Source organism: Argiope bruennichi, chromosome 9 (assembly GCF_947563725.1).
Source record: "Argiope bruennichi chromosome 9, qqArgBrue1.1, whole genome shotgun sequence".
Lineage (NCBI taxonomy): Eukaryota > Metazoa > Arthropoda > Arachnida > Araneae > Araneidae > Argiope > Argiope bruennichi.
The window spans coordinates 76,054,723-76,068,743 of record NC_079159.1 but is presented as its reverse complement, the minus strand read 5'-3'; the positions used below and the strand labels follow the sequence as shown (position 1 = coordinate 76,068,743).

The following is a 14,021-nucleotide window of genomic DNA, read 5'->3' as shown; positions in this document are numbered from 1 at the left end:
TTAATACTGCAATCTTGTCAAAAAGCCCCAGGCAGATTTTGTTTTATGCTTGAATATTAGTCAGTATAGTAATTTTAAGGCTTTATAATAAATACTATACATCTTAGCTGAGGAACATGCATTGTGCTAAAATGTGATCTCTAAATTAGAATATCTGCTAGGACAGTTGTTATAATTAAGGGTCATATAATTGATGTAAAATTGTTATATTGAGATTTTGTCCTACTTCGTATCCCAGTATTGTAGCACTAATCCATTTGCAATAACAATTCCCTCCCCATTTGTTTTCATAATCTTGCTGTTCTATAATTTCTTGCCAGATAGAAAAGTTTGAAAGATAGTTGAAGCTCGGACCGAAATGGGAATGAGGGGATAATGTTCAGTCCAATTCTATAATGAGACAATATGTTGCTGCTATGTGTATGATGACATGGGCGTAGCAATTTCCTTAAATATTATCGCAACTTATTTCGAAGCATTTACATTGCTGCCACTCGTAATAACAATACACTAATCTTGAAGATGATTTGAACTAAACAAAGAGTATGCGCACTCATAGATTATAATGCCATTGTGGCATTATTTGTTAATGGAACTTACTTTCACGCCAACTCATATACGAGGGAAAGTCAAAAAGTAAAGGATATTAAAAAAAAAGGTGCTAATGATAGAATGAAACATACATTATTCTTCTACATTTCTGTCCCTGAACTTCAACGCACTTTTTCCAACGTTTCATAACTTTTTTCATTCCGTCAGAAGAAAAAAAAATGTTTTTCCTTTGCATCTTTAACCAATTCTACACCGCATCAACGACTTCTTCATCGGTTTCAAATCTTCTTAACTTCAGCACTATCTTCGTATGACTTGGTAAAATATGAAAATCACTTGGAGCCAGGTATGGACTGTATGAGGGGTGTTCCAGGATTTCGAATCATAACTCCTTTATTGTTTTGGCCTTCCGTTGAGCAGAATGTGGTTGAGCGTTATCTTGCTTCAGGATAACACCTTTTAGCAATTTTCCAATGAATCTGATTGGAGGTTTCAATTTAGTACGCAACACATCACAATAGTTCAACTTTCACATTGTCCTCAGTGGTTAACGTCGATAACTGCCTGATCTTTCATTGTCACATAAAGAAGTTGTTCCCTGTATGAAGCTGTCTATCCATTCTTGGATCTTGCTTCGCGATAAACAGCAGCCACCATACTGCACCTGCATTCAACGAATAACTCCCTCAGATGTAACACATTCTGCAAACAAAAAATTATTGACTGCCCTCATTTCCTCTTTGGTACATATCGACAATGGAGCTGCCATAATTAACGATCTGCTAAATTCCAACCACTAACGCGGGAATAAGAATGACACGTTGCATAGAAGTGTTTGCCGACTACACTAATTCAGTGTTGGATTCTAGCAGTGTTACCAAACACTGGAAAGACACATTGCAAAAATCTCTTTACGTTTTGACTTTCCGTCATATTTTTAATTTATTATTTTTAAACATTTTTTTTAATCTCAAAAAAGAATTAATCATAGAACAACACTTCTCCAAAAGAATTCCTTTTATTCTAGGAAACATACTTACATTTTGAGTATTTCACTCTTTCACACGGTAATCATCCACAACAATCCAGTTTTATGTTACATCAGACACAGAGATACAGCGAAACGTGAATGATATTTTTACAATACAGAGCATGCGAATGATATGGGAAGGAGAAGCACTCCCAGTGATAGGAAGGTGATCAAGGATAGGTTCATGTGGGCTTGAAGTGAGGTCCCTCCAACAGCCTGATGACAGTCCACATCTGATTTTCTCAGGTCGATGATGGCCAAAGTGATGTTGCTACCAGATACAGTGCAGGTGGCTTTTCTGGACACACTGTTCACGTACAGAGAAGCTTCAACGCTTAACATGTGGACGTGGAAAGTCTCTCTTAGCCAACGTCTTAACCAGCGGCCTAACCACAGCAGCTCGCAACTGCAACTCCACGGATTTTCTTCTAATAAGACGCCACCTAAAAAATAAAGAATTTAATACAATTTGTATTTAATTATTTGAAAACATCTTTATCACCTAACAAGATCATCTTTAAAATGTGAAAACTGCTCGAGGAAAGATTATACCCTGTCTTTATTATTAGCTTCCTATTGTGTGGCTCATAATGGGAAAATTTTGAAAAAATGTACACATTTGATGTACAATCGTCTGATTTGATTATTTTGCATCCATATTTAGAATTCTATAATTGAAAAGATAACATGAATTGGTGTTCTGTAAGGTAATCTTAAGTCTTTAAAAAATATCCGTGAAATGATAAAATAGAGAAATAAGAATTCTTACAGTCATAATTTAACCAAATAATAATTTTGTTAATGAAAATATTTGTAAATGTCTTGAAATTTGAACGCAAGTTCGCTAATTTCTTGGGAAAATAAAAAATAAAAAAAGCTGTTAATATATTTGAAAAGAGTATTTAAAATTTAATGCAAAATATTGATTATTATTTATTTGAGTGAAAATTAATGAAATTATTACATATTTTATGAAAATTATGTAAATTTTAGAGAATGTAAAATTTACAGATAATCCTACTTTCAATGGGCGGAAATCTAAATTTTAAAAATTTAAACTTTAAATCCATTAAGTTATTTTCAACAATACATTTAATAAATAAAATAATGAAGTTGTTTGTCTTTTTGGTTCTTCTGGCAAATGACGCTAAACTATTTTGTGTTATTCAAATGTAGTATTTATAAAATCTTTCAAACATAAGACTTCCGAATGCTACCTTGGTTAGCGATAGAAATTTAGATTAAACTAATGATAATATAAATTCAATCATCATTGGATATTCTTTCTATGGAATTTAATCATAATAAAAAGGTTTGATTCCGTTTAAAACAACTCTCAGCCATGGCGTGAAAAAAATTCAATCTTGGATCACTAATGATTTAAAATCTCTTAATTATTTTATAGTTTTTAAAGCAATGCGATTCTACAATCAAAACAACAGAAAAAAAATGGAGTGATTCAGGTTTCTGCTGTACGCAGCTATGGCGATAAGATTCTAAGGCTTCCAAATGTTTCATGTTATTACTAATATTGTATCGATTATAATTGTATGATTATAAAGAATTAAACCATACTCAAACGTCTTGAATTCTGGTAAATGAACTCTCAGCGTCAGAATCCAAAATAAATACATGAATAAATAAAATAAAATAAATCACGGGAGGTTACTGAATTGCTCTAAGAAATTCTGAGATATACCTCGACAGACGAACCATCAGCAAAAAGAACAGATTCAGGTATTCTATCTCTTCTAGATCGCTGGAAATAAGTTGCATAATTGTGGTGATATAATCTAAGAATTCAATATGGTGTTAATATTGTAGCAGCTGTAATCATCTTGTTATGATAAATGCAAAGTGATTTTTTAAACTTTATTTTATTTTCACATTGCATCACAATCAAAAGATTTGAATTCAGTAGAAGAAGTCTCATTCCTTAGAAGAAAAATAATCAACGATGAGTTTCTATTGGATTGTTCTAGAGATTCCAAAAGCAATAAATATCTGCATATGAATTATCAAGCGAAATTGTATTGGTTAAAGCCTTTTATCGTTTTCAGATTGGAGCGAACTAGTTGTATACATTTCTGGTGACAAAACAGAAAGATTTCAAACATTTAAAAAAGTACACATTTTATCTGTTTTTATTATATAGTATTCTCGATTGCAAAGAAGTACTTCTTCCTTCTGTGGAAATTCTTCATTGGTTAATTAAATTGTAGAACAAATAAATATAAATACAGAAAATAAGTACAGAAACGAATAGAAAATAAGTACACAAACGAATGGAAAATAAGTACAGAAGCGAATGGAAAATAAGTACAGAAACAAATGGAAAATAAGTACAGAAACAAATGGAAAATAAGTACAGAAGCGAATGGAAAATAAGTACAGAAGCGAATGGAAAATAAGTACAGAAACAAATGGAAAATAAGTACAGAAACAAATGGAAAATAAGTACAGAAGCGAATGGAAAATAAGTACAGAAGCGAATGGAAAATAAGTACAGAAACAAATGGAAAATAAGTACAGAAACAAATGGAAAATAAGTACAGAAACAAATGGAAAATAAGTACAGAAACAAATGGAAAATAAGTACAGAAACAAATGGAAAATAAGTACAGAAGCGAATGGAAAATAAGTACAGAAGCGAATGGAAAATAAGTACAGAAGCGAATGGAAAATAAGTACAGAAGCGAATGGAAAATAAGTACAGAAGCGAATGGAAAATAATTACAGAAGCGAATGGAAAATAAGTACAGAAACAAATGGAAAATAAATACAGAAGCGAATAGAAAATAAATACAGAAACAAATGGAAAATAAATAACACCTATTTTTATTTTCACTATACATTCTGCGAAAAAAGAAACATACCAAATAGGAATAATATTTTTCAATCGTCATGAAACCAGTATATTGCCAAACTAATATCGGCGAAGCATTCCGAATATTAAAATATCGCTTGTTAAATATGGTCGCCTAGAGCACCATCTTTCTTCGACTAAGACATATTCAATTATGCATGCGCTTTTATCTGACACAATCCGAGTTGTATAACTGAAAACAGTTTAGCGAAATACAGGACAGTATCATTAGATTAATGAACAGCAACACAATTCATATCCCTTTATTTTCATGTTTAGGTACCTATCTATTGAACATTCCTTTTAATCACTTCCAATGAAACAACATTATTTGCTTCGCAAACACTAGCAGCGAATGAAACGCGACTGTCAACTAAAACATAATTTGTTTTGTTCACAACTGCCTTAGAAATAACCAGGAAGGAACGCGATTGCATTCGGAAAATGTTTCTAACAAATGCAATTGAATTATTGAAGCTTAAATGGAAGAATAAAATATTACTCTGCTCCGTATCGGAGAACTTCAACACAAATGTTAACATTTGCCTAATCATATTGAATAAAGTTTACCAAAATCGTAAAAGTAAAGGATCATAAATCGCCCATTTAATTTCTTTGGTTTCAAATGATCTTGAATAATGTATAATGAGGCCACGAATCAGTTTAATTATTTTATCCGCCCTCTTCCAATAAAAGTTATTATTGCATAGCAAATATTTTAGATTTGTATGCTTAGGAATATTTACAAAATCAATTAATAATTTTGCGAGGAAAATAGAAATTTCTATTCCCTTTTGATTTAACAGTTTCATTAATTTTCAGATCTTATGATTCAATTTTGTGTTGGAGAGTGAATAGAATGGGAAAATAGCTGAGCTGTTTTAATTTCAGAAGTCATATAAATGCCACATTAAAAATCAAATATAAAAATAATTCAAATCCATAATAATTTTTTATAAGTAGTTTTTCATAAAACTGTTATGATTTTTGGAATACTGGTGATGTTTTTTTTTCAATATTAAATATTGAAATGGTTGAAGGAAGGAAATAAAATTGTGAGTCATTTCGATGCCCGTTTTTCCTAATGCGTATTTGTCAAGTAATTAAATTTTTTCAGATGAAATATGAGATTTGTGAGACAAACACCAAACAACGTCCGTAAAAAGTGATGCCTATTAACCAAAACAAATACCATTAGATGCATATCCGAATTACTTGTGCAATCACTGAATGTTCATCTTTTTACTGAGTCATTACTTTGCTCATATTCCTAGCTGTGTATGTTGCGTTATGAACCATTTGGACGAATGAAGAAAAAAAATCCATCTTTAGCTTATATCTATGCTCCTCAGCATCCAACACGATATCGTATCACGTATTGTTTGATATTATAGAATATTATATGGTATTGTACAATATTAAGGAACATCTTTCAATATTCTACAATATAGGAGGCATTATCCTATTTTTATTTTTTTTTAAATTTGCAGTCGACCTCAACAGAAGCTATAGTGTTTTCAATCAATTACTCATTTCATTTAATGAAATTTTTGCAATTAGAAGTATATGTCAGGTTCAATATTTAAGAAAATAAAAATTCGTTCCATATATACTGTTACGAAATTTTCGGGGTTCGTTTGGATAGTGGGAGTTATATGGTGTGGAGAACACTCAATCAGCAGGTGGCAGTAGAAAATGAAACAACGACGTTTATTTACACGAAGACACACAGGATAGCACAAAGACGACAACTATATACAGCACAGAAGACGATTATCTTCAGCCTAGACGTGCCGCATACAACAACATACACAGCAGCTCTACTCCGTAGCTGCTCCGCTAGCCCCTGGAAAACGAATTCTTCACCGTCGCTTCCGACTACTCTTCGACCCCACTGGTCCACGACTCTGGTTCACTCTACTCTGTCGCTTCCGACTTCTCAATTCACCGCTCTGGTTCGCGACTGCCCGGCAGCTGCGGCTGCTTCCTTTTATGGGTCTCAGGAGGCGGGGCTAGAAGCCTCTCAACCAATCAGGAACGTTCGAGGCGTAACTCCGTTCCTACTGGACGGATCAGGAAAATTCTCGATGTTTCGGATATAATCTATTTTGGCGCCAAAGTCGTCGTCAAGTCGCCAAATAGTCGCCAGGTTTGTCATCAAGCTCTGGGACCTCCTATGGAACCAACTATGCTGGAAAGCCGCATCACAGATTCGTAACAATATATAGATACTTTTAAGTTTGTAGTTTTCTCATAATAATTATTTTATTGTAAATTTTGATTTTATTGATTAAAAGAAAAATTAGGCTTTATTTTCTTTATTGCTCTATGGAGCACGAAATATTGCTTATTGCGTCCGCATGTGAGAAATTCGGTAATGAACAGAACACTTCCGATGGTTTTGATTCCACTTTAAATTTCTTATTTTATAAATGTATCGCTTTTTTATAATTTTTTATAATTTTGTTATTACTATATAATCAAATCAGTTCTTAAATCTAATATGTAATAATTTCAAACCTTTAAGCCCTTTTTCATAGGCATTATAATTTAGGAAAAATGAGTTTGGGTTGGTTTTTTAAGGCGCAATTCATGAAATTGTCTATGCTATACCGAGCAAAGAAAAAAAAAAATGAAAGAAAAAGTTTGATCCTTAACTCCTTAAACTAATTTTTTATTCAGATCAATTTTCTATTTGAATTACATTCTGCCTTGTCTGGAAGAAGTTTTGTAAAGAACTCTTTAAAAGAAAAGAAATATTTGTATGTTATTCATTGCTGTGATTTGATGGAGATGTTTATTGAGAAAGCAAACGAATTGAAAATTTAAATAAGCAGACAATTCCTTACCAGTGATATGCTGTGTCTGATAAGTGACCGGCCCGTCTCTAGTGATAGCAGCCAGAACACCCGGTCCCATGCTGGTCAGTCGATTGTTCCTTAGGTCCAGAGTCAGGTATCGAACATCCGGCAGATACCTGAGCAATCCATCGGGAAACTTGCTGACCAGCGTGCCGCTAATCCGAATGGTCAGTTCGTGGGTGGTGAGACCGGCAAAAGCGTCCGGTAGGATCGTCCTTAGGTTTGTTCCTGTAATGACCAGTTCCCGTAGCTTGGTTCCGAATGCCCTCTGGACCTGGTGAGACAGCGTGGTTTCTTCAACATTGACGATCGCCTTTCGAAGGGCTGGGGCTTGGGATAGTAGATCTTGTAGGCGGAATGACCGCACCGATGCATAGGAATCCGTTTTCAGAGAGATTAGAAATCTGGAAAAATGAAATGGGCTTAATAATAAAATTCTGTATTTTTGTTAATTTTATTCTAGAAATGTGGGAAGAAGCAGATTAATCTTTTGCGGTGCAGTGTTCACTACATGGAACACCTAATTTCGCTCCCTTCTAAAATCGTTATATTCAACTATAAATGAAAAAAAAATTATAAGATTCACTTTTAATGATAGAAAACAATTTAAATAAAGCTGATCCATTATTTTTCGTTATAACGCGTTATCTAAAAGCTTTTTTTTCAAGGAATTTTGATAATTTTTTTCTAGTGAAAAATAATTGTTAGAAAAGTATACAAGTGTTATTTTTTTGTCTGTATCTTAAGATATGTATTATATATATTTTTGAAAATTTTTGATACAGAAAGCATACGAATACATATTGGATAAAATTGGTGTTCCATCAGCTGGAACACTGCGCCGATAGTGTTACATGGTGGGACACTATGCCGGAAAGGGAACACCTGTGTTTTCATTTAAAGTTCTTCTCTCTTTTTCTTGAAACTCAATTCAAGGAAAAGTTTTTGGGATTGTCAGAATTCTTGAAAGTGACCAACTCTTAATATGAGTCCAAAGTTTTTTATGGTTTTCTTTTTTTTTATCAGTAGCCTTGGTCATCATTACTTAGAGCTGCACGGAATTTCCTACTCTTTATTTTGAGTATCGCTAAAGTTCGTTTCATATAATAGTGCAAATATTTTTAATTATATATCTATATCATAGCTTATTTTCTATTTTAAATATAACTGTAGATTTTTTTCTTTTGGAAAATGATTGGAATGAAAATGGCGCGGAGAAATCAACTAATTTGCTTCAAAACCAAAAATGCTTCAGCATGGTGCTTCATCTTCATTTTTGGTGTTTCATGCATTAAACAACAAAAATGCTAAAAAAATTGCCCTCCAATAGCGTATCTCAGCGAGTCTCCTTGTGGTGTATCTTCGATCATGCTAAATCTGATACATAAGTATAACGCAGTGTTTTTTTTTTAAATTCAAATTCTAGAGATTTTACTCATTTTCAAGCTTTACTGTAATGCTCTAGCGGCGCAGTGTTCCAGGTGACCCCCAAAATCAAAACGATATGTACAATCTTCATGAAATTTAACTTGTGAAGAAGAAATTAAGAAATTCAAACAGCAATTTCCAAGAAATTTGTGGTCTAGAAGCCAAAATTAAAATATTTAATATAGCATATATTTTGTATTTTAGAATTTCTAAAAATTTGCAAATTTATCGTATCTGTATTTTCTGTTTTAGGATATATTAATTATTTGTATTTTGTATTTTAATTCTGGTCTCCGGAACATAAATCTCTTGGAATAAAGTGTTTAAACTTTTTAATATTTAAATTTTTGTATTTAACTTTTTAGCTAGATTTGTTTTAATTTCTTAATTGTTCAGATTATATCTTAATTATATGTGTATACTAATTCATGCTCAACCGGAGTCTTAATGTTTTAGATTTTTGACTCAATTTTAGGACAATTGTTGGCACGCTCATAGATAATACTCCTTAGTTTGAAGATAATCCTTGAAAAGAATTTTTTTCATTTTTAATTTAATGCTATTCGCGATTAAAACCGTTCCATGTAAATTTTTTAAAGTAAAAATAAAATTATTTTGTATTTAATACTATTAAATGTAGAATCCTTTTATCGTCTGAAATGTTTTTTAGTTTCAAATTATAATATCATTTGAAGCAGACGATTTAAAAAACTGTCGATAGCTGATTCTCTCCATAAATTAAAAATATTCTTATATTAGCTTTGCAGATAATTCATTTTCATTAATAAAAACTGAAAATAAACTAGATCAATAATTTTGCTTTTACAAATTGGTATCTGCTTCTAATGCTTTCTCTTTGAACTTTGTCCAAGTGCTCTGGCAACACCTTTTCTTGTTCATCAACAATTTTACAAAAGATTTATTTTCCTTATCATTTTTTGAATTTGAGAAGAACAATTGAGAATTTAAAAATAATATTGGAATACTACAAAATCTGAAAGTTGGCATTTTAGTCAATCATATATAATGTCATCATTTTGCCTTTATTATGAGACCATCAGTATTAAATCTAGGTATGCATTTTTTGTCAATGATTTTGTAGGAAATAAAAAATTTTCTAAATTACTAATTTTGTCTTTTTAATATATATAAAAATTTAAAATATTTAAAGTTTTGAAAATAAATGAAATAGATATTTCATTATCAAATCTCTTACTATTCTTATCTTATTTGGAACAATGATGCAATTTACTGTGCTTATTTTTAGTCAACTTAGATATAAAAAAAATTTCAGGCTTTTTTTGAATTCTCAATAAACTGAATGCAAAGCAAAAATATTTTTTTTTTATCTCGGTAGACCGAATAGACCACATTGCATTATGTCTTGGAGAAGATATTAACTAGCAACTGAAAGACTTAATTATTATTTATTAGAATTGCCTAATTAGTGCTTATAAAATGGTATTTTCTATTAATTTCAGTTTATAAAGAATGTTTGATTTTCCTGCATCATGAAATATTTATAAATCTTTAATCAAGCGTAAATAAAAATTTAAGAAACGATGCTATAGCTTTCAAAATTTCGAAAATACGTTTTTTGTACTTCGCTAGTTAATGAACTGACATGAAATTAATAAAATAGAAATGCAAAATATCCAGGAAATTATATAAAATCAATTATCTTTATATTCTATGTAGTAAATATTATGCATTTGGTTTAAATATCAAGAAATGAAAAAACAACAACATATAAACATAAATTAGCAAATATGGTTCTTTGTTTAATGTTTTCTGAAAAACTTTAGAAAGCGTGTATAAATACAATTTTACATTAAAAATCTATTCCAAAAAGACTGAATATGGCTAAAAAAGTAATTACATTATACCTTAAAAGTAACAGATAAGAAGCACGAAGAGTACTTCGTCTTCCAAATTTTGTTTTCTTTAATTTATTTTATGACTATTAAGAATAAATTTACAAACTGATATAACATTCTTAAGATTTTTCTAGCCTCCCTCAGAACATATATAATAACTGATATATAGTCAATACCTTAATCCATGAAGTGTTCTTGGATCCAGACGCTTTAGCATTAAGCCGCTAATATCCAGTGATTGTAGCCTGTCAAGTCCATTAAAGCTATTTACACCCAAAACTTCAATAGGATTATAAGAAATATCCAAACTTATGAGATGTTTCATGTTTGGCCATAGATGCATTGGTACATCCTGTAATAAATTGCCTGACAAATCTAGATATCGCACTTGGTCGCTGTTTTGAAATACGTTTTGGGATATGTTGAAAAGATAATTGTTTCTTAACGACATCACATGTAGTTGTGGTAGTGGCAGCGTTTCAAGGGATTTTAAGCTGCTGTTACACACCAAGAAGGACCTGAGGTTCGAAAGATAGTTGAGGGAGGATTCTTCATTAACCTTCTTGAGAGGATTGTGAGACAAATCCAGGTGAAGTAGGTGGGTAAGACCCTGAAAACTCTCGCCGTCGAGGAAAGAAATGTGATTGGAAGACAAATTTAAGGCTTGAAGTTTGTTCATACCGGCGAAGTCCACCAGAGATAAGTTATCGAATTCATTGAAAGATAAGTCTAAGATTCTGAGAGTTTTATGCACCATGTTCAAAGTCATCGATGGCAGTTGCAGTAGATGGTTTCCGGATAAATTAAGCCTTTCCAATTTCGTTGAAGAAAATGTATTTTCTCTCAGAGAAAACAAGTTATTTTGGCTTAGATCGAGTATCCTCAAATTTTTCAAAACGTCCAAAGCACCATCTAGAATATCTGATATGTTGTTATGATCCATCATTAAGATTTGGACGTTTGGACAACATGTAAAGTCATCAGAACTCAGGGTGAGCAATTTGTTACAGGATAAGTCTAGTAACTGAAGTTCTTGTAGTAACGGAAAAGAAACGTTTTCAATTTGATTTTTCGATAAAAATAAGTATACTAGGCATTTTGATATGGAAACCATGAACTCATTTGATATCACAGATATTTGATTGTTTGTAAGATCTAAAGTTCTTATTTTTACATATGTAGTCGAGTTGCTGTCATTTGGTTTTAGCTCTAGTAAAGCATTGTTTGATAAATTTACATATAATTGAGATGTCTCTCCTTCTATAATGTCCAAAGAAAAGACTCGCAATGAATTGTCTTGCAAAAAGAGATTTGAGAGTCTTGTTAAATTGTAAATAGCTGAAGGGGCTATTGATGTCAAATTGTTTTTAGATAGAACTATGGTATGAAGATAAGTACAGTGAGCAAAACCATAATCTTCAACCATCGCTATTTTATTTCCAAATAAAATAACTGTAGAAACATGCGGTATTTCCCAGAATGTTCCACTTTTAATTAATTTTAAATGATTGTTGCTTAAATTTATTGTTCCTAGATATACGTTTTTTGCACCCATAAAAAAGTCAGTTGGAATTTCTTTAATGTCATTGTTGCTAAAATCTAAACGTCGCACTTTTAACAAGGAGTTTAAACTCAGAGATGATATTTTTGAGATATTATTATGATCTAATTGCATCCATTCCAAATTTTTTAAATTCTTCCACAAAAGCTCTGCTGATTGGTTATGCGAAAATAAAGAGGAACTCAAATCCAGAACTTCTATCGTTTTTTCTAAAGGTTTAAATACATGAGGTGAAAAGAACAAAATATTATTGAAAGAAAGTTTCAATTCTTTTAACTTTTTAAGGTGAATGAAGCTTTCTTCTGGTAGATGAGTTATACCATTATTCGCTAAGCTCAACGTCGTTAGAGTTTCGCCCCAGTCTTTGAAATCAACCTGTTGAATTTTACGTATGCGGTTGTCTTGGAGACTGAGGCGCACCAATTTTTTCATCCGCATCAAAGTCTTTTGGGGTACATTTTCAAATAAATTACCAGATAAATCCAAAATTTCCAGCGTCCTTCGAAATCCTATCAAATCATCCTTCTCAAGATTTTTTAACATATTACCTTTTAACGATAAATAAAATAACGCATTAAGATTGTTTACAGCAGAAGGAAATTCTTCTAGTAGATTAAAACTCAAATCTAGTGTTTTGAGCGTCGTTTCTACACCTACGAAAGCATCAGAATGTAGTTTAGTGATCCTATTATTAGCCAAAACAAGTCTTTCAAGTGCCGTGCCTTTAAAACATCTGGCAGATAATGTTCTAATGAAATTAAAATCAAGTACCAATTCCTTGATGGTGAAAGAACCATTGAATACAAATTCTGATAGCTGATTTAACATATTGTTGCTTATTTCTAGCTTTTCAAGACGTGTTGTTTGCAGATGGAATGGGGTAGGTAACTTTCGGAACAGATTGCCAGATAAATACAAATAACGTAGATTTTTGAGAGTGTAAATAGCGTGTAGAGGCACTTTTTTCAAAATGTTATTGGATAGCGACAGAGACTGAAGGGAATTTGGGAAGGAATGACTATCGATGTCGTGAATCAAATTTCCCTCGATGTCCAGTAAGGCAAGGTTACTCAGCATCAAGAAGGCACCCTCCTGAATACGTGTTACGTGGTTAGAACTTAAAAACAAACTATTTATGACGTTCTTAAAATTCATTTGGGACCACTTGGATGCATGAACTTCTTCCAGATTGTTGCCCTTGAGGTTGAGCCATTGAAGGTTGCTGAGAGGGATTAAAGCTGCTAGGAGCGTGTCGTCCAGCTGGTTGTAGCTGAGATCCAGTGTCGTGAGTATGTTCTCTAAGCCACTGAAGGCCTTGGCAGATACACGTGTCAGTTGATTCTGCATCAAGTGCAAAGATGCTATGCTGGATCCTTCGAGAAAATTATGATGCAGCACCTCAAGCCCAGAACGTAAGATCGTGACCTGAAATAGAAGGTATTTAGTGGTTATTTAAAACAGAAAGTATAGATTTCAGATGGCTTCCAGTCACAATTTACAAAGATGTCTACATAAAACATAATTCGAATATCAATAAATATTAGCAATTTTATTGCTTTTCATTAACAAAGAGATTGGCTAGCTCCAACTTATAACGACACATTTTATGATGAATTATTTAAAATCTTTAAAAAGCTAACAGATGAGAATTATTTTGCGATTTGGTTTACTTTCAGATTTCGTGGATAACTGATCCTAAATTTTATTGATATTGATTGTAGTTAACAAATTTATGGGCGAAAAGCGTGTCAGTTAATTTTTAATGCCAAATACATTTCACTAAAAGAAAAAAAAATGTTTACTATTCTTATATTTATATAGGGAAGATCACTATAAATGGATTAAG

General features: G+C 32.0%; 1 protein-coding gene across 1 annotated transcript in view; it reads right to left on the bottom strand.

The window, feature by feature from the left end:
* Nucleotides 1-1,593: 1,593 nt before the first annotated feature.
* The window catches only part of LOC129985318 (chaoptin-like), a 66,935-nt gene continuing 54,507 nt past the window's right edge, over nt 1,594-14,021 (bottom strand). Inside the window, exons 4-6 of the mRNA XM_056095303.1 lie at nt 10,791-13,600; nt 7,298-7,713; nt 1,594-2,025 (exon numbers count right to left, since the gene is read on the bottom strand). Coding sequence (XP_055951278.1) covers nt 1,691-2,025; nt 7,298-7,713; nt 10,791-13,600 — 3,561 coding nt within the window. The 3' untranslated portion in view covers nt 1,594-1,690. The remainder of the gene's footprint in view (nt 2,026-7,297; nt 7,714-10,790; nt 13,601-14,021) is intronic.